Below are 19445 nucleotides of genomic sequence, written 5' to 3'. Positions count from 1 at the left end.
TATTACTACAGTCCCCGGCTTTTGCGGCCTAGTTCGTTCGTTCCCGCCTCCGCACCTGCCAGTCAGGAGGAGGGCGGGACGCTGTACAGAGCATCAGCGCTGAGGGCTGGAGTCTTTTTTACATACTCCAGCCCTCACACCAGGCACAGTAGGACGCAGTTTCCCGCACTTTGTTTGTGGCACGCCCACGGTCCGCCCCTCTTCACTGAACGCCGGCAGCCATTCCTGCCTGCACGCTGAGCTGCAGAGGGGAGACGGGGAGACCCAGACACGGGATTCTACGGCCTCATACCCGCTGTTCAGCGGGCGGTAAGCAGCCCTCAAGGGCTCACCCCCACTTGTGCCGTTTGTATACTGAGTATTTTGTGTTTGCAAATACTTTGTACTGTACGGTCGCTGGTGATTCTCTGCTATATACCCTCCTAGATTACAAGGAGGCAACAGCATGTCGCCCCCAAAACGCAAGGGTGCTAAGGCACAGACATTATATGCTGCCTGTACCGCATGTGGGGCTGCTCTACCGGCAGGTTCCACTGACCCCCATTGTGTGCAGTGCTCGGCCCCTGTGCAACTTGCACAGCCGGGGCCTCTGCTGGACGTGACCCAGAGTGTACCACCTGTGAATGCTGTCCAGGTGACAGGAACGGAGTTTGCAGCTTTTGCTGACAGATTGTCTATGACCATGTCAAAGATTCTTGAAACATTGCAGTCTAGACCAGTAACTCAGACCATGGACACTGTGGCATCATTGCTCCCTGGTCCCCCTCAGCTGGAACACTTCCAAGCTCCGGGGGTGTCACATGCACCCCAGGGTGACGATTCTGACTCAGACAACAGTCCCAGACAACCTAAGCGGGCTCGTTATGAGGGGCCCTCAACTTCGTCTCACTGGTCAGGATCCCAGCGGGACGAATCTATGGGTGATGAGGCGGATGTAACTGATCAAGATTCTGATCCTGGGACCGCTCTCAATCTGGATACACCGGATGGTGACGCCATAGTGAATGATCTTATAGCGTCCATCAATAGGATGTTAGATATTTCCCCGCCAGCTCTTCCTGCGGAGGAGGCAGCTTCACAGCAGGAGAAATTCCATTTCAGATATCCCAAGCGTAAATTAAGCACTTTTCTGGACCACTCTGACTTTAGAGATGCAATCCAGAAACACCACGCTTATCCTGAGAAGCGGTTTTCTAAACGGCTTAAAGATACACGCTATCCTTTTCCCCCTGACGTGGTCAAGGGTTGGACCCAGTGTCCCAAGGTGGACCCTCCAATCTCCAGGCTTGCAGCTAGATCTTTAGTTGCAGTAGAAGATGGAGCGGCACTTAAAGATGCCACTGACAGGCAGATGGAGCTCTGGCTGAAATCCATCTATGAAGCTATTGGAGCGTCGTTGGCGCCAGCTTTTGCAGCCGTATGGGCACTCCAAGCCATTTCAGCTGGGCTTATACAAGTCGACTCGGTCACACGTACATCTGCCCCGCAGGTGGCACCATTGACCTCTCAAATGTCTGCATTCGCGTCTTACGCGATTAATGCTGTCCTGGACTCTACGAGCCGTACGGCGGTGGCGTCAGCCAACTCCGTGGTTTTGCGCAGAGCCCTGTGGTTGAGAGAATGGAAGGCAGATTCTGCTTCCAAGAAGTGCTTAACCAGTTTGCCTTTTTCTCGCGACCGATTGTTTGGGGAGCGTTTGGATGAAATCATTAAACACTCCAAGGGTAAGGACTCATCCTTACCTCAACACAGACAAAACAAGCCCCAACAAAGGAGGGGTCAGTCTGGTTTTCGGTCCTTTCGAGGCTCAGGCAGGTCCCAATTCTCCTCGTCCAAAAGGACTCAAAAGGATCAGAGAGGCTCAGATTCTTGGCGGACTCAGTCACGCCCAAAAAAGACAGCAGGAAGAACCGTTACCAAGACGGCTTCCTCATGACTTTCAGCCTCCTCTCTCCGCATCCTCGGTCGGTGGCAGGCTCTCCCGCTTTGGCGACATTTGGCTGTCACAGGTCAAAGACCGTTGGGTGAAGGACATTCTGTCTCACGGGTACAGGATAGAGTTCAGCTCTCGTCCTCCAACTCGTTTCTTCAGGACTTCCCCACCGCCCGACCGAGCCGATGCTCTGCTGCAGGCGGTGGCCGTTCTAAAGGCGGAAGGAGTGGTGACTTCCGTTCCTCTTCAGGAACAAGGTCACGGTTTTTACTCCAATCTGTTTGTGGTGCCAAAGAAGGACGGGTCCTTTCGGCCCGTCCTGGATCTAAAGTTGCTCAACAAACACGTAAAAACCAGGAGGTTCCGGATGGAATCTCTACGCTCCGTCATAGCCTCAATGTCTCAAGGAGATTTCTTAGCATCAATAGACATCAAAGATGCTTATCTTCACGTGCCGATTGCGCCAGAGCATCAGCGTTTTCTACGCTTCGTTATAGAAAGCGAACTCCTGCAGTTCGTAGCGTTACCTTTCGGGCTGGCACAGCCCCTCGGGTCTTCACCAAGGTCATGGCAGCAGTAGTAGCTGTCCTGCACTCGCAGGGTCACTCCGTGATCCCGTATTTGGACGATCTACTTATAAAGGCACCCTCTCAAGAGGCATGCCAACACAGTCTGGACGTGGCACTGAAGACTCTCCAGAGTTTCGGGTGGATTATCAACTTTTCAAAGTCAAATCTAACCCCGACCCAATCACTAACATATCTTGGCATGGAGTTTCATACTCTCTCAGCGATAGTGAAGCTTCCACTGGACAAGCAGTGCTCTCTGCAGACAGGGGTGCAATCTCTCCTGCAGAACCAGTCCCACTCCTTGAGGCGCCTCATGCATTTCCTAGGGAAGATGGTGGCAGCAATGGAAGCAGTCCCTTTCGCGCAGTTTCATCTGCGCCCTCTACAATGGGACATTCTCCGCCAATGGGACGGGAAGTCGACGTCCCTCGACAGGGATGTCTCCCTCTCTCAGGCAGCCAAGGACTCTCTCCGATGGTGGCTTCTTCCCACCTCATTGTCAAAAGGAAAGTCGTTCCTACCCCCATCCTGGGCGGTGGTCACGACAGATGCGAGCCTATCAGGGTGGGGAGCAGTGTTTCTTCACCACAGGGCTCAGGGTACGTGGACTCAGAGAGAGTCCACCCTTCAGATCAATGTTCTGGAAATCAGAGCAGTCTATCTTGCTCTGCGAGCCTTCCAACAGTGGCTGGAGGGCAAGCAGATCCGGATTCAGTCGGACAATTCCACAGCGGTGGCGTACATCAACCACCAAGGGGGAACACGCAGTCGGCAAGCCTTTCAAGAAGTCCGGCGGATTCTGACGTGGGTGGAAAACACAGCATCCACCATATCCGCAGTTCACATCCCAGGCGTGGAAAACTGGGAAGCAGACTTTCTCAGTCGCCAGGGCATGGACGCAGGGGAATGGTCCCTTCACCCGGACGTGTTTCAGGAGATCTGTCGCCGCTGGGGGATGCCGGACGTCGACCTGATGGCGTCACGGCACAACAACAAGGTCCCGGTTTTCATGGCACGGTCTCACGATCACCGAGCTCTGGCGGCAGACGCCTTAGTTCAGGATTGGTCGCAGTTCCGACTACCTTATGTGTTTCCACCTCTGGCATTGTTGCCCAGAGTGCTCCGCAAAATCAGGTCCGACTGCCGTTGCGCCATTCTCGTCGCTCCAGACTGGCCAAGGAGGTTGTGGTACCCGGATCTGTGGCATCTTACGGTAGGACAACCGTGGGCGCTACCAGGCCGTCCAGACTTGCTGTCTCAAGGGCCGTTTTTCCATCTGAATTCTGCGGCCCTGAACCTGACTGTGTGGCCATTGAGTCCTGGATCCTAGGGACCTCAGGTTTATCTCATGATGTTGTTGCCACCATGAGACAGGCTAGGAAACCATCCTCCGCCAAGATCTACCACAGAACGTGGAAGATATTCTTATCTTGGTGCTCTGCTCAGGGAGTTTCTCCCTGGCCATTTGCATTGCCTATTTTTCTTTCCTTCCTGCAGTCTGGGTTGGAAAAAGGTTTGTCGCTTAGCTCCCTTAAAGGACAAGTCTCTGCGCTATCCGTATTCTTTCAGAAGCGCCTGGCGCGACTTCCTAAGGTACGCACGTTCCTGCAAGGGGTTTGTCATATCGTTCCCCCTTACAAGCGGCCATTGGAACCCTGGGATCTGAACAAGGTTCTAATTGCTCTCCAGAAGCCACCTTTCGAGCCTATGAAGGAGATTTCCTTTTCTCGGCTTTCACAGAAAGTGGCTTTTCTGGTGGCGGTCACGTCTCTTCGGAGAGTGTCAGAGCTGGCGGCGTTATCTTGCAAATCTCCCTTCCTGGTGTTTCACCAAGACAAGGTAGTACTGCGTCCAATTCCAGAGTTTCTTCCCAAGGTGGTATCTTCCTTTCATCTCAATCAGGATATCACTTTACCATCTTTGTGTCCGCATCCAGTTCACCAATTTGAAAAGGGTTTGCATCTGTTGGACCTGGTGAGAGCACTCAGGATCTACATTTCCCGCACGGCGCCTCTGCGCCGTTCGGATGCACTCTTTATCCTGGTCGCTGGTCAGCATAAAGGGTCGCAAGCTTCCAAATCCACCCTTGCGCGGTGGATCAAGGAACCAATTCTTCACGCCTACCGTTCTGCTGGGCTTCCGACTTCTTCTGGACTGAAGGCCCATTCTACCAGAGCCGTGGGTGCGTCCTGGGCATTACGGCATCAGGCTACGACTCAGCAGGTGTGCCAGGCGGCTACCTGGTCGAGTCTGCACACTTTTACCAAGCATTATCAGGTGCATACCTACGCTTCGGCGGATGCCAGCCTAGGTAGACAAGTCCTGCAGGCGGCGGTGGCCCACCTGTAAGAAAGGGCTGCCTGACAGCCCGATCACGAGGTATTCTTTTACCCACCCAGGGACTGCTTTTGGACGTCCCAATTGTCTGGGTCTCCCAATTAGGAGCGAAAAAGAAGGGAATTTTGTTTACTTACCGTAAATTCCTTTTCTTCTAGCTCCAATTGGGAGACCCAGCACCCGCCCTGTTTTTTCTTAGGGTATTTGCTTTTCGGGTGCACATGTTGTTCATGTTGATAAGTTACGTTCTCCGATATTGTTATCGGATTGAATTTGTTTTTGAAACAGTTATTGGCTTTCCTCCTTCTTGCTTTTGCACTAAAACTGAGGGACCCGTGCTCCCACGGGGGGGTGTATAGCCAGAAGGGGAGGGGCCTTACACTTTTAAGTGTAGTACTTTGTGCGGCCTCCGGAGGCAGTAGCTATACACCCAATTGTCTGGGTCTCCCAATTGGAGCTAGAAGAAAAGGAATTTACGGTAAGTAAACAAAATTCCCTTCTTTTTAAAGAAAAAAAAATAACGCATAATATTATATGTAACTATATCAAATATGTATCATTAAAAGAGACGACCAATTCTGAAGAGAAAAAAAAACCCTACGAAAACTGTATAAATGGAAAATAAACAGGGTGCATTGTAGAATAAAACTGTTCAGGTAAAACACACACACACACACACACACACACACACACACACACACACACACACACACACACACACACACTTCACTATAGGCTGACGCTTCCGGTTTTCTGGAGATCCCTCCTCTGCAGCCTTCCCATCATTACAAACAGTATAAGGCGTCACCTGTATATAACCCCCGCTCGCACCATTCACAGCCGGTGGTGGTCACAGCTCATGGGAGCACTTTCTGCACATGCTCAGGGAATTTGGGTTTCCTATGGGTTATGGGAGCTGGATTACCTATTTGGTAGCTACTTCATACAAACTTGTATAAAAAAAAGTATCTGGTTTTAAGTCGTAAAAAGCATAAATGATTCTCATCTCTGAGCTTTTTCTCCTTCATAAAGAGACTCTGGCTGCCCTGACAGCCATGGTCCATGTACCTCCAAAATGTCAGTGTTGCCCCTATAGCAACTACTCATTTTGACAATGAAAGTGATGTGATTGCTGTGGTCCCAAAAAAATTTTCTGAACATTAGTTTTTTGTATATCGCGTTTGGTCATACAGGTTCTTGTTTTCTTGTAGGGTGACTGTCGCTCTTATAGCTATGTTTGTGGGATCTCCAGTAAAGACGCTCCGCACTGGGAGTCTCTCATGTACTTAGCCAGACTAATTCCTCGAATGTGCCACAACATTAACAGGTAGGTCATGTGCACCTGCTCCTCTGTGTGTGGTGGTCCGCTCTCCTCGAACACCCAATATCTTCCTTTCTGATTATTTTATTTGGGGTTAGATTAACCTGCTGTGCACATTTTTCTTTTGCAGAGTTGTATATGTGTTCGGACCACCAGTGAAAGAGCCCCCCACGGATGTCACTCCTACCTTCTTAACTACAGGAGTGCTCAGCACCTTGCGGCAGGCCGACTTTGAGGCACATAACATCCTTAGAGAGTCTGGTGAGATCCGTGTAGAAATGCAGATAACTCATTTGGTTATGTTCTTGTGTTATATTTCTGCCATATTTGCTATAGATTCCAAACATACGGGGCTGTATGCAGTTTCTAATGGAGAGGAAGATTTTTATTTTTAAGTGTAGTCAGTAGTGATGAGCGAGTCATACTAATGAGCAGATCGGATGCTCTAACAGGCTTGACTCGTGCACCAAGTATCATGGTAGTCCATGGGGAATGCTAGCATTTTTCCAGATTATCTTCTGGAAAACTACTCGAATTGCCCATTGACTTCCATTATACTTGCGTTTAGCCCGTCCGAGCTTCTGACCTGCTTGTTACGATTCCCGAGCATGGTAGTCCTCGTTCATCACTGGTAGTCTGCTTTGCTGTTATAGTTATACTGATACATAGTCTTCTAACATGTGATAAAGGGAAACTTTTTGGGTATTTGTAATAGGCTATATAATTTTTTTTTTTATTTTATTTTATTTGCCAAAGGGGTCTTTTGTGCAAATATCGATGACCTATCTTAGTAAAGGTCATCAATATCGATTTTGGTGGTAGTCCGACACCTCAGTGTTCAGCTGTTTGCTCTAGCGGTGGCAGGAGTAGGATTCGTAGTACAGTGGAACCTTGCTTAACGAGAACAATCTGTTCCGGGACTGTGCTTGTTAACCAAGCTACTCGTTCAGCAAAGAAAGATTTCCCATAGGAAATCATTGCAATGCAGACGATTCGTTCCACAACTTGTTAAATGTCCGATCCTGGTCCCCTATTCTGTCATTCCACACATGCACAAACGCACACAAACACGTACAAACACACACAAACACGCACATATTATATGCTCACCTTACCTTCCGTTGCATCGTCGGTCTGCCGGGATTTGCTGTTCTCTGGTACGGGGCCGGGCTATGTATTGGGTTACCATAACGACGAGGGAGGAACGTCTGCGGCCAGAGCGCTGACGTCAAAGGCAGAGCCGCTTGCCTCTGATTGGCCAGCGCGCTGCCTTTGAGTAGCGTCTGACAGGAAGTTCCTGCTTCGTCGCTATGGATGCTGATGCACAGCCTGGAGAGGAGCGGGGTGGCGAACTACAGGACCCAGGAGGCCGGCGATGAAACGGAAGGTACACTATATTATATGCTCACCTTACCTTCCGTTCCATCACGGGCCTCCTGGGTCATGTAGTTTGCCGCGAGCACATCACGATGTACCCGGGAACTACAAGAACCATGAGCCCAGCGGTGGAACGGAAGGTAAGGTGAGCATAATACTGTATGCTTGTGTGTGTTTGTTTGTGTGGACTGCAAGTGCGGATTAGAGCACGGTGGATGTACGGAACCGGAAGTGTGTGCGGTGAGCACAGCAGAGCTTTCTCGTAAATCGAGTTACAAATTTACAGAAAGCTTTGCTTGTTAAGCGAAATTCTCGGTAAGTGGGTTACTCGTTAAGCGAGGTTCCACTGTACTTGGCATCTCTAATGCAGCTTCGTTCAGTGTATACAACTGCCTGCCAATGGTGCTAGTAGCAGCTGATCAATGGCAGTGTCGGACCCCCACCAAGTTAATATTGATGATCCATCTGTATAGCTATGCCATTAATGTCACGGAGGGTCTTTAGCGGGGTTGTGTGTTTCTGTGTTTATTTTTATAGCTTATATATAATATAGAATTCTGCATTTTTTTTATTTTTTTTTTTTATGTAGAATCCAGAAATCCTATATAAACCTGCCTGGTGTGTCTAATTTTTCTACATCTACACTAGGCTCTGCTAGAAGGACACTTTTTTCTTCTACGTTCCTATGGGAGACCCAGACCATGGGTTTATAGCTTCTGCCACCGGAGGACACACAAAGTACTACATTAAAAAGTGTAGCCCCTCCCTCCTAGCATATACACCCCCTGGATAACCAAATATAGCCAGTTCAATGCTTTGTGTTCAGGAGGCACACATCCACACATGCATTCTCATCTGATTTTGATTTTTGGAAAGAGTTGGAAGAAAAGCGGGTCCAAGTCTGGACTCCCGGCATGTCCCTTCTCACCCCACTGTGTCGGCGGTGTTGTTAAGGTTGATTTCAGGACTAGAGCCTTACATGCCGCGCTCCTTCACCATCCCTCGGGCTCTGGCTTGAAGTGGGAGCCAGCACGGTTTTCCCTGCCTTGCAGGAGACCGGTCTCCATCCGCAGCCCTTTCAGGATCCTGCCGGATGGAGCACTCATCCCTCAGGGACCTGGCCCTGCGTCTCACAAGCTAAGTATCTGAGACGTTATTATCGGGGGTCCCTTGTACTTTATTGTTGGGGAGAGTGTGCTGTGTATCTATTGTGACATTTCCGGCCGGTTCTCTGGTTTTCACCTGAGAACCGCGCCGATGGTGCCTGCTCGCCGGCCGCATCGTTAAATTTAGGCCCCGGCTTCGCCTGAGGCCTAGTTTCATTTTCACTGCCCCTGCATGCCAATCATGCAGAGGGACAGTGCGGCTCCGCCCAGCGACCGTTCGGCACAGGGGAGGGACACTCCTCTCTGAGGTAATATTCCCTCCCCTGTATATCTCCTTGGCCCTCCGGATCCCGCTCTTAGAGTAGACCCCGTCCCCTCTCCTCGCTCCGGCGCCATTTTATCAGCGTTCTTATGCATGTCTGCATAACCACATTGTGACAGCGATTGGCGCTGGCCATCTCACTGGGGGTCCGGGCTGTGGGATCTGGAGGGCACAGAGATATCCCAATGTCAAACGGTCTGGCAAGCCACAACCTCCGGTTGTGGACCTGCTTATATACTCTGCGTATATACTCTGCTGGGGGTCATTCTGGCTCAGAGCCCCCACTTCAGCAGCATGTCTCACACGAGGAGCAAGGCTGCAAGGCTGTACTTAATATGCACTGCATGTAGGCTCATACTGCCTGTACTGAGCACATAACCACATTGTGATGCCTGCTCTAACATGGTGGTGCCTCAGCCTGGAGGCTCATCCCCAGTGGTCCCTCCGGCTGCTCCGGCTCCGGTGGCTGAACCCCCGCTTGGGTAGAATCCTTCTTTCCAGGGGACAGATGTCCCGGACACTGCTGAGCATGCATCAGCCTCCTCTCAGGGCTCTTCTGCTGCTACGGCTCGCTCAGCAAAGCTCACAGAGGATTCTTCATCTGGCTCAGACCCCGTCCTCCTAAAATGGAGACGCAGGGCTCCCTCTCCTTCCTCGTCCCGCGGCTCTGATTCACGAGCTGACTCGCAGGACAAGGAGGATGCCTTTACTGGGGGCTCGGACGCTACCTCCATGTACCCCATTGATCTGTCCGAAAGTGACGCAGATGCTAGTGATTTGATTGCGTCCATTAATTTTGTACTGGACCTCAATCCGCCTGTATCAGGGGAGCACCCCTCTCTGGCAGAAAAGCATCAGTATACCTTGCCTAAGTGAACAAGGAGTGTGTTCCTTAACCACTCCAGTTTTCAGGCCACTGTGACCAAGCCCAGAGCCTGTCCTGACAGACGCTTCCCAAAGCCTGGTTCTGATGACCGTTTTCCGTTTCCACCAGAGGTGGCCAAGGAGTGGGCTCATTCACCACAGGTAGACCCTCCGGTGTCTAGACTCGCAGCCCGGAAAGTTGTATCAGTGGCTGATGGCAACTCTCTTAAAGGGAACCAATCATCAGGATTTTCGTGTATAAGCTGCAGCCAGTGCAGTACTGGCACTATCATGCACAGTGTGTACATACCATCAGGGGGCAGCTCGGGTGTTTAGGCAGTGAAATTCATCTTTATAAAGTTTGAAATTTCGTGCACTTTTTCATTGACGTGTGCACCTCTGCAGATAATGTCCAGGCGGGTTATGCAGGAGTTCCCCTCCCCCCCACCAGCCTGTTCCTCCCTCCCTCCCTCTGGCTGTATGTAAATATCTAATCTTCAGAAACATGGCGCCGGAGTGGGCCTCTGCGCATAGCGCTTATCTCCGGCGCCATGTTTCTGAAGCCCCCGCATTACACAACTTGGTGTCTGAGAGGGCGGCGCCACAGCGATGTCCCACCGGCTGGTGTGTTGGCCCGGTGTCCTGGGGCGGCACGATACAGGAGCATAAGGTAATCGTGTCCTCCGATCACCTGTTCTGCAGTCCTGTTGTGATCGCGCTCGCTCCTGCGGTCACAACGGGATCTGAAGGAGCGAGGGCGCATGCGCCGCCCTCTAACACCAAGCTGTGTGATAGGGGTTCAGAAACATGGCGCCGGAGATAAGCGCTATGCGCAGAGGCCCACTCCGGCGCCATGTTTCTGAAGATTAGATATTTACATACAGCCAGAGGGAGGGAGGGAGGAACAGGCGGCGCGGGGGGGGCGGGGAACACGTGCTTAACCCACCCGGACATCAGGAGAGAGGGAGGAACAGGCTGGTGGGGGGGCGTTTAACTCCTGCATAACCCGCCCGGACATTATCTGCAGAGGTGCACACGTCAATCAAAAAGTGCACGAAATTTCAAACTTTATAAAGATGAATTTCACTGCCTAAACACCCGAGCTGCCCCCTGATGGTATGTACATACTGTGCATGATAGTGCCAGTACTGCACTGGCTGCAGCTTATACACAAAAATCCTGATGATTGGTTCCCTTTAAGGATTCCAACCGCCATCTGTATATGAGGCGGCAGGGGCCTCGTGCTCCCCATCTTTTGCAGCAGTGTGGGCTTTCAAAGCCATCTCTGCTTCTCTAGAGGAGATGCATTCCCTCACCAGGGACTCTATGCCCGAGATGGTTGCCTTAACTTCCAGGCTTCAGCCTTTTCATCCTATGCCATGTCTGCCATGCTGGAGGCTCCGCACTGCGGTGGCTTCGGCCAATTCTCTCGCTATCCACAGGATCTTGTAGCTTCGAGAGTGGAAGGCAGACGCTTCTTCAAAGAAGTACCTTGCTGGGCTCCCATTTGCTGGGCCCAGGCTGTTCGGCGAACAACTGGATGAAATTATTCAGGAAGCTACTGGCGGGAAGAGTACTTCCATGCCACAAACCAAATCCATCCAGGGCAGGACCAGTCGAGGTTTCGTTCCTTTCGTTCCTCCAACTGGTCGTTCTCTAAGCCCTCGGCCTCGTCCACTAACTCAACCAAGGACCAAAAACCCAACTGGCGCACGAAGCCGCGTCCTCAGAAGACGCAGGAGCTGCTGCCACTAAGGCAGCCTCCTCTTGACTATCTGGCCGCGCCAGCATCGTCCTTGGTCGGTGGCAGGCTTTCCCGCCTGGCGACATGTGGTTTCAACACGTCTCCGATCAGTGGGTGCGGAATATCATCTCCCACGGCTACAGGATAGAATTCTATCCAGCCCGCCAAACAGATTTTTTCTGTCAACTCCCCCCTGCTTCAAGGCCGCCGCCTTCTCTCAGGCCGTGGCATCCTCGCAGGCCAACGGAGTAATTGTACCGGTTCCCGCCTGGGAACGGTTCAGAGGTTTCTACTCAAATCTCTTCCTAGTCCCCTAAAGGGACGGTTCCTTCCGGCCCATCCTGGATCTCCGGCTTCTCAACAAGCATGTTCAGGTGCGGCATTTTCGCATGGAGTCTCTGCGATCAGTCATTGCCTCAATGACCCAAGGAGATTCCTTGCATCCTCGACATCAGAGATGTCTATCTGCATGTGCCAATTGCAGTTTCACGCCAGCGTTGGCTACGTTTTGCAATCAGAGAGGAACATTTCCGATTCGTGGCTCTTCCCTTCGGGTTAGCCACGGTCCCTCGAGTATTCATCAGGGTCATGGCAGCTGTGGTTGCGGTTCTGCCCCTCCAAGGGTTGGCATCTCTTTTCCTGGACGGCCTTCTAGTCAAGGCTTCATCCAGTGCAGACCGTCAGCGGAGTGCTTCGCTCACTCTCGCCACTCTAGTCCAATTCGGGTGGCTTGTCTTTTCCCAAGTCCACTCTGACTCCGACCCAAAAGCTCACGTACCTAGGGATGCAATTCGAGACTCTGCAGGCACTTGTGAAGCTGCCCTTAGTAAAACAGCAGTCCCTTCACTAGCGGTGCGCTCTTTGCTGAGGCCCCGCCGTCTTTCCATCAGGCACCTAATGCAGGTGCTGGGTCAGATGGTGGCGTCAATGGAAGCGGTTCCCTTGCCCAGTTCCATCTGCGTCCTCTGCAGCTGGACATTCTCCGCTGTTGGAACAGACTTCCTCCTTGCACTGGTTAGTGGCTCTGTCGCCACAGACCAGGGGCTCCCTTCAGTGGTGGCTTCGGCCCCTCTCTCTTCAGGGACGCTCCTTCCTGGCCCCGTCCTGGGTGATCCTCACCACGGATGCCAGTCTATCCGGCTGGGGAGCAGTATTTCTCCACCACAGAGCGCAGGGCACTTGGACTCCGTCCGAATCAGCCCTCTCGATCAATGTGCTGGAAATCAGAGCTGTGCTTCTAGCTCTCTTGGCCTTTCACCAAGTTGGCGGGCAAGCACATTCGAGTCCAGTCAGACAACGCCACTGCGGTTGCCTACATCAACCACCAGGGCGTGACACTCAGCCGCCTGGCAACGTTGGAGGTTCAACGCATCCTTCGGTGGACGGAGGATTCCAGGTCCACCACATCCGCAATCCACAACCCAGGCGTGGAAAACTGGGAGGCAGATTATCTCAGCCGTCAAACCGTGGACAGCGGCGAGTGGGCTCTGCACCCGGCAGTGTTTCGGTCAATCTGCCGCACTTGGGGCACTCTGGAAGTGGATCTTCGCTCCCACGATCCTCAGGCCTTGGCAGCAGACGCGCTGGTTCAAGATTGGTCCCAGTTTCGTCTGTCTTACGTGTTTCCCCCTCTAGCTCTTGCCCAGAGTCCTGCGCAAGATCAGAATGGAGGGCCGTCGGGTCATTCTCATTGCTCCAGACTGGCCCAGGCGAGCTTGGTACCCTGACCTGCTCCATCTGTCCGTTGAGGTGCTGTGGCATCCCCCGGACCGTCCAGACCTTCTCTCACAAGGTCCGTCTTTCCGCCAGAATTCTGCGGCTCTCAGATTGACGGCGTGGCTCTTGAGTCTTGACGACTTCTGGTATCCCTCCTGAAGTCATCTCCACTATGACTCGGGCTCGGAAGTATTCCTTGGCCAAAATCTGTCACAGGACCTGGAGAATTTTCCTGTCCTGGTGTCTCCCTTCCGGCCATGCTTCTTGGCCTTTTTCCTTGCCGACCCTCCTGTCCCTTCTACAGTCAGGTCTGCAGCTAGGACTAACCCTCAAGGGAGAGGTCTCGGCTCTGCCAGTGTTGTTCCAGCGGCGTATCGCCCGGCTGGCTCAGGTGAGCGCCTTCATACAGGGTGCATCTCACATCATGCCGCCTTCCGGCGGTCTTTGGATCCCTGGGACCTTAATCTGGTCCTCACGGCTTCCAGAAACCCCCCTTTGAGCCTCTTAGGGAGGTTTCTTTGTCTCGTCTTTCTCAGAAAGGGGTCTTTCTGGTGGCCATAACTTCCCTCGGGAGAGTCTCTGATTTGGCTGCACTCTCTTCGGAGTCACCTTTTTTGGTTTTTCATCAAAACAAGGTGGTTCTCCGTCCGACTCCGGACTTCCTCCCTAAGGTGGTGTCTCTTTTCACCTTAACCAGGACATTTCCCTGCCTTCCTTTTCTCCGGCTCCTGTTCATCGCTTTGAAAAAGCGTTGCATACTCTGGATCTGGTGCGGGCGCTCCGGATCTATGTGTCTTCCACCGCTGTTCTTAGGCGGTGCACCTCTCTTTTTGTGCTGACCACAGGTCGGCGTAAGGGCCTCTCGGCTTCTAAGCCGACCCTAGCTAGTTGGATTGGGTCGGCCATTCCCGATGCCTACCAGTGTACTCAGGTGCCTCCCCCGCCGGGGATCAAGGCACACTCGACCAGAGCTGTCGGTGCCTCTTGGGTTTCAGGCACCAGGTTACGGCTCAGCAGGTCTGTCAGACTGCCACTTGGACTAGTCTGCATGCCTTTTCGAAGCACTACCTAGTGCATGCTCATGCTTCGGCAGATGCGAGCTTGGGCAGACGCACCCTTCAGGCGGCTGTCGCCCATTTGCGAAGTTAGGTTTCGCCTACTTCTCAGTTTTCTGTTTATTCCCACCCATGGACTGCTTTGAGAAGTCCCATGGTCTTATGGTCTGGGTCTCCCATAGGAACGATGAAGAAAAAGAGATTTTTGTTTACTTACCGTAAATTCTTTTTCTTATAGTTCCGTAATGGGAGACCCAGCACCCTCCCTGTTGCCTGTTGGCAGTTTCTTGTTCCGCGTGTTATCACCGGCTGTTGTTGTAGACAGAGGCTCCGGTTGTTCTGGTTCTTGCTCTATCTCTACTTGTGGGTGGCTACTCTCCTTCAGCTTTTCCACTAAACTGGCTATATTTGGTTATCCAGGGGGTGTATATGCTCGGAGGGAGGGGCTACACTTTTTAGTGTAGTACTTTGTGTGTCCTCCGGAGGCAGAAGCTATACACCCATGGTCTGGGTCTCCCATTACGGAACTATAAGAAAAATAATTTACGGTAAGTAAACACAATTCTCTTTTTTTTTTTAGTTTTCTTGTATAGCCCTGATAATTTTGGTTTATTTTTTACACAGGTTATGCCAATAAGATAAGCCAGATGCCTGTTATATTGACACCATTACATTTCGATCGAGATCCCTTGCAAAAACAGCCGTCATGTCAGAGGTCTGTGGTTATCCGCACTTTTATTACCAGCGATTTTATGACTGGCATTGCTGCTACTCCAGGCAATGAAATTCCAGAAGAGGTACTTTTATTTTGTTTTTATCTTTACTTTTTAGCCTTTTTTTTTTCTTTTCTGTATGTTTGTCATAAATTAAGCCTAGGCCACAGTAACCTTTTGACAAATTCTATCTCCTATATGTATTGTAATGTGTATAGAGCAAAATGCCTGCACAATTTGGGTATGAACTCAACTTTAAAACACAGGATAAATCGCCCTATCACTTGGTGTGAAATGCAAACAATTAAAAAAAAAAAACACACAACTTTTTGTGTCTCCAAAAAACTGCATAGTTAGCACCGTAATTTAGATGTACCTTGAAATGATACACTTTCTAGCACATAAAACGAGGCCCCACAAAGCAAAGTCAGGAAAAAAATGTCTACTGAAACATGGTGAGTAGAGATGGGCAAACAATGAAATATTCAAGTTCAAATAACAAACCTAATGCAAGTTAGGGGGGAACCCAAGCATTTTTCTGAGAAATTTTCAAGAAAAAATGCTCGGATTCCCCATTGACTTGCATTAGGTTTTATTATTCATGACGAATATTGGAATAGTACACTGCATTCCGATAGCATAATCCTAACCCAAATACCGTATTTTTCGGATTATAAGACGCACTTTTCCTCCCAAAAATTTGGGAGGAAAATGAGGGATGCGTCTTAAAATCCAAATATAGCTTACCGGGGGGGCTGTCTGTGCGGCGACCGGGTGCATGCTTGCGGCCTGGTGCCTGTGGCTGCGTGCGAGCGGCTGGGTGCCTGTCGGTGCCAGCTGCCTCTCTGTCCTGGAGGCCGGCTGCCTCTCTGTGCGGGTGGGCGGGCGGCATGCTGGCTGCCACTCTGTGTGTGAGGGCAAGTGGCTGTGTGGACTGCGGTGGCTGTGCGGCAGGTGTCCCAGTGTCAAATGATGGCATCGGGAGTCAGCGCATGCGCAGATGGAGCCCTTAGATGAGAGCTCCATCTGCGCATGCGCCGCTCCAGGTGCCATCAATTAAACCGGAACCGCGGACAGACTGGGACACTCACCGCATCGGCCTGCTCCACCACTGACTCGCCGCTTCCACTACTGACCTGCTGCCACTACTGACCCACCACCGCTGTTGCCACTACTGACCCGTCACTGCTGACGCCACTGACTCGCTGCTGCTACCGCCACTGACCCACCGTGGCTGCCAGCACAACCTTTGCCTCCTGTGACCCAGTTTCACCACCACTGCCGCCCCCCTCCGGTAAGACAACACCAGAGTATAAGACTGACCCCATTTTTATTGTTTTTTTACCTTTTTTATCTCTAAATACGAGTGTGTCTTATAATCCGGTGCGTCTTATAAAATAAAACGACTCGCAGATGCCCTGGATCGGAAGACTGAAACCGGGTTAATAAAAAGCCCGGTTCTGGCCTGGTATTGATCCAGGATATCTGGCCGGACGCTGGTTCCCATATAATATGGGGACCAGAATTCCGCACTTAAAAATGGTGGTGGAAAGAATAGAGGGATTGGAGCGGGCGCGCTATACTTGCCTAGGTACCAGCACGGCTGTAATCCTGGCACCTCCTTCTACTTCCGGGGCTGCTCATTGGCCTCATGCATATTCACTGCTTTCCCCGCCCATCGACATCTGTGGTTGGTTGCTTTCAGACGCGCCCCCACCCTGTGTGAGCGGGTCTGACTGCTTCCAATCTCAGATGCTATGCAAGTCTAATCGAGGTATAAAAATAAATTAAAAAATGGCGTACGGCGTACGGTCCTTCCATATTATGATATCCTGCACAGATAAAGCCTACGGCTACAGGCTGCAGTCCCCAGCTGTGTACTTATCATCGTGGCTGTGTATCAAAATAAGAGGAACCGTATACTTAGCATGCTTTTTTTAATTTACTTAAGTAATTAAAAAAAAAAATATTTCCCCCCCAATTTTGATACCCAGCCAAGGCAAAGCCCAACAGCTGGGGGCTGGTATTCTTAGGCTGGGAGACCCATACTTATTCCCCCTCCACCTAAAAATAGCAGCCTGCAACCGCCCTGGATTGTCACATCCATTACAAAACTCCCACTTTTCACACCTTTGCTAACCCCAAATACACCCAGGTCTGACGTAATCCACACAAGTTCCCACCACGAATTCAGCATTGCTACATCTGAATTCACACCAAGCGGCCATAGAATGTGACTGACTGCTGTGAGGTTCAGGCAGAGACTGAGTGAGCCGCTTGATCAGCAGTGACATCACTTAGGTGATTTGCAGTCACAGGTGGAGGACCTTGGGAACCTCCAGCTGTGACCGCAAATCACAATATTTATTACCAGAGTGCCAGATCCAGATCAATCCTGGCTCGAGCCTGGCACTTTGGTACTTTTTGAATTCCTGCGAGTCTGGACTTCTTCCAGCCATCACTACCAGAGGAAGTACTAAAAAACGCTATAAAAAACGCACAAACGCCTGGCCAAAAAATGCAGAAAAACCACCAGGAGACTTCCTGCCACAAGATAAGGTTTTACTGTGAGAAAAAAAAAACCTGCAAAAATGCCCTGTGAGAACAAAGCCATAGTACACTAGGCGAATACGCAGTGGATCTTTTTTTCTGGAAAATATTTTGCATCTTACGAAAGCTCTTCCACTTGCTGAATAGAAAATCTCTACTGAATGTGACCATTGTAGATGTGAAATCTACCTCTGTCCATTTATTCTGAAGATTTCACATTTTGCAATGATAAGTTTAAATAATCTGCTTTAAATGTGCAACAGTTTTGGATGAAAATGTCCACAATTTGCAGAGTCCACCACCTATAAGGCCCTGTGCACATACCCTAAGAAACGGGAGCAGACATTTTACAACTTAGTTAATTGGTTTTGTGTTATTTGGTCATTGTCAGTCAGGTCTGTGTGTTCATTAGAGATGTAAAGTCATATGGCTGTGCTCAAATTGGTGCATATGACCTTGTCACATCGCCTGCCATACAGAAGAGAGTGGCAAAAAGGTACAGTCAACCTGAACAGTAAAAACTGTAAAAATATTGTTAGAATTTGGTTCTTGGTCCCTTGTATTTCCTCGCTTCCAGTGAACAAAGTAGCATGGTCAAACATGCATGATACAGTCCTATGGACAATGATTGGTGCCGCATTGCTCAGGCTCAACTTTGCCACAGAAGTAAAAAAAAAGGCGATCGGAACCCCTGCTGTAGTGATCAATGGATAGTTCCACTGTATTTGGTGTGTGTGTGTGTGTGTGTGTGTGTGTGTGTGGGTATGTGGGTGTGTGTGTGTGTGGGTATATGTGTATGTGTGTGTATATATGTTTATATGTATATGTGTGTGTGTGTGTATGTATATATATATATATATATATGTATATGTATATGTATATATGTGTATGTATGTTTATGTATATGTGTATATGTATGTATGTGTATGTATATATATATATATATATATATATATATATATATATATATATGTATGTATTTATTTAACCTTTTGTTTCCACTTTTTTTATTATTTTTAGGTTGTTTTGAAAATGGTGACAGAAATTAAGAAGATCCCAGGAATTTCTCGAGTAATGTATGATTTGACATCAAAGCCACCAGGAACTACTGAATGGGAGTAACAAATTGTGTTTTAATCTGGTGTATAAAGTACTGTGTGCAGCTTGAAATTCTATCAGAAACCATTCCCAGTGTTGACATGCAGTACTGTTGTTCAGTTGACCGGAGCTGCTACTGTACATGACATCTGATTCCGTTCTTCAGAGCCTGCACCGAAACTAAAGTCTTGTTGCATTCACGGTGCAGAGGACTTGTACGGGTAACAATGGCAGCAATTGCCTGAGTGCAAACAACTCATCCTGCTTTGCCTTTTGTCTTAACGGAATCCGCCTATTCTTTTTTTCCATGTTTTTCTGTTGTTGATCTTTTTGTTTTGTTTTTTTTTTTCTTTTTATTTCCTTTTGTAAAATGTACAAAAAAGCAGTTTGTTTATATACGTTTATCAATACCATTGTAATAGCCCAATAATGTACAATGAATAACTGATGTGACCAACTGCTTTTGAACAGATTTATTATAAATAAATATTTTGCCAAATGGACCCATGGACGTCTGTACATTTTTACAGCATTTTATGAAATCACCTGTGGAAATGAATGATGAAGCTAGGATTGTGTAAAACAAAACAAATTATTTTTTGAAAGACTTGTGCAATGGTAGGTGCATGAGTGAATGTCACAGAAATGTAAATTAAAAGGAACGTGTGTGCGTGGATGCACATGTATTTCAATTTGGTGTGTGTGAGATATAAAAATAATATATATGTATATGTATGTAT

General features: G+C 49.7%; 1 protein-coding gene across 1 annotated transcript in view; it reads left to right on the top strand.

Moving 5' to 3' along the window:
* The window catches only part of GMPS (guanine monophosphate synthase), a 102717-nt gene extending 83509 nt beyond the window's left edge, over positions 1 to 19208 (top strand). The window contains exons 13-16 of the mRNA XM_075340712.1: positions 6051 to 6166; positions 6291 to 6421; positions 14969 to 15141; positions 18628 to 19208. Of these exons, the coding sequence (XP_075196827.1) occupies positions 6051 to 6166; positions 6291 to 6421; positions 14969 to 15141; positions 18628 to 18729 (522 nt within the window). The 3' untranslated portion in view covers positions 18730 to 19208. The remainder of the gene's footprint in view (positions 1 to 6050; positions 6167 to 6290; positions 6422 to 14968; positions 15142 to 18627) is intronic.
* The last annotated feature ends 237 nt before the right edge of the window (positions 19209 to 19445 follow it).

Source organism: Anomaloglossus baeobatrachus, chromosome 3 (genome assembly GCF_048569485.1).
Source record: "Anomaloglossus baeobatrachus isolate aAnoBae1 chromosome 3, aAnoBae1.hap1, whole genome shotgun sequence".
Taxonomy (NCBI): domain Eukaryota; kingdom Metazoa; phylum Chordata; class Amphibia; order Anura; family Aromobatidae; genus Anomaloglossus; species Anomaloglossus baeobatrachus.
This window is presented reverse-complemented; position numbering and strand designations above follow the sequence as displayed.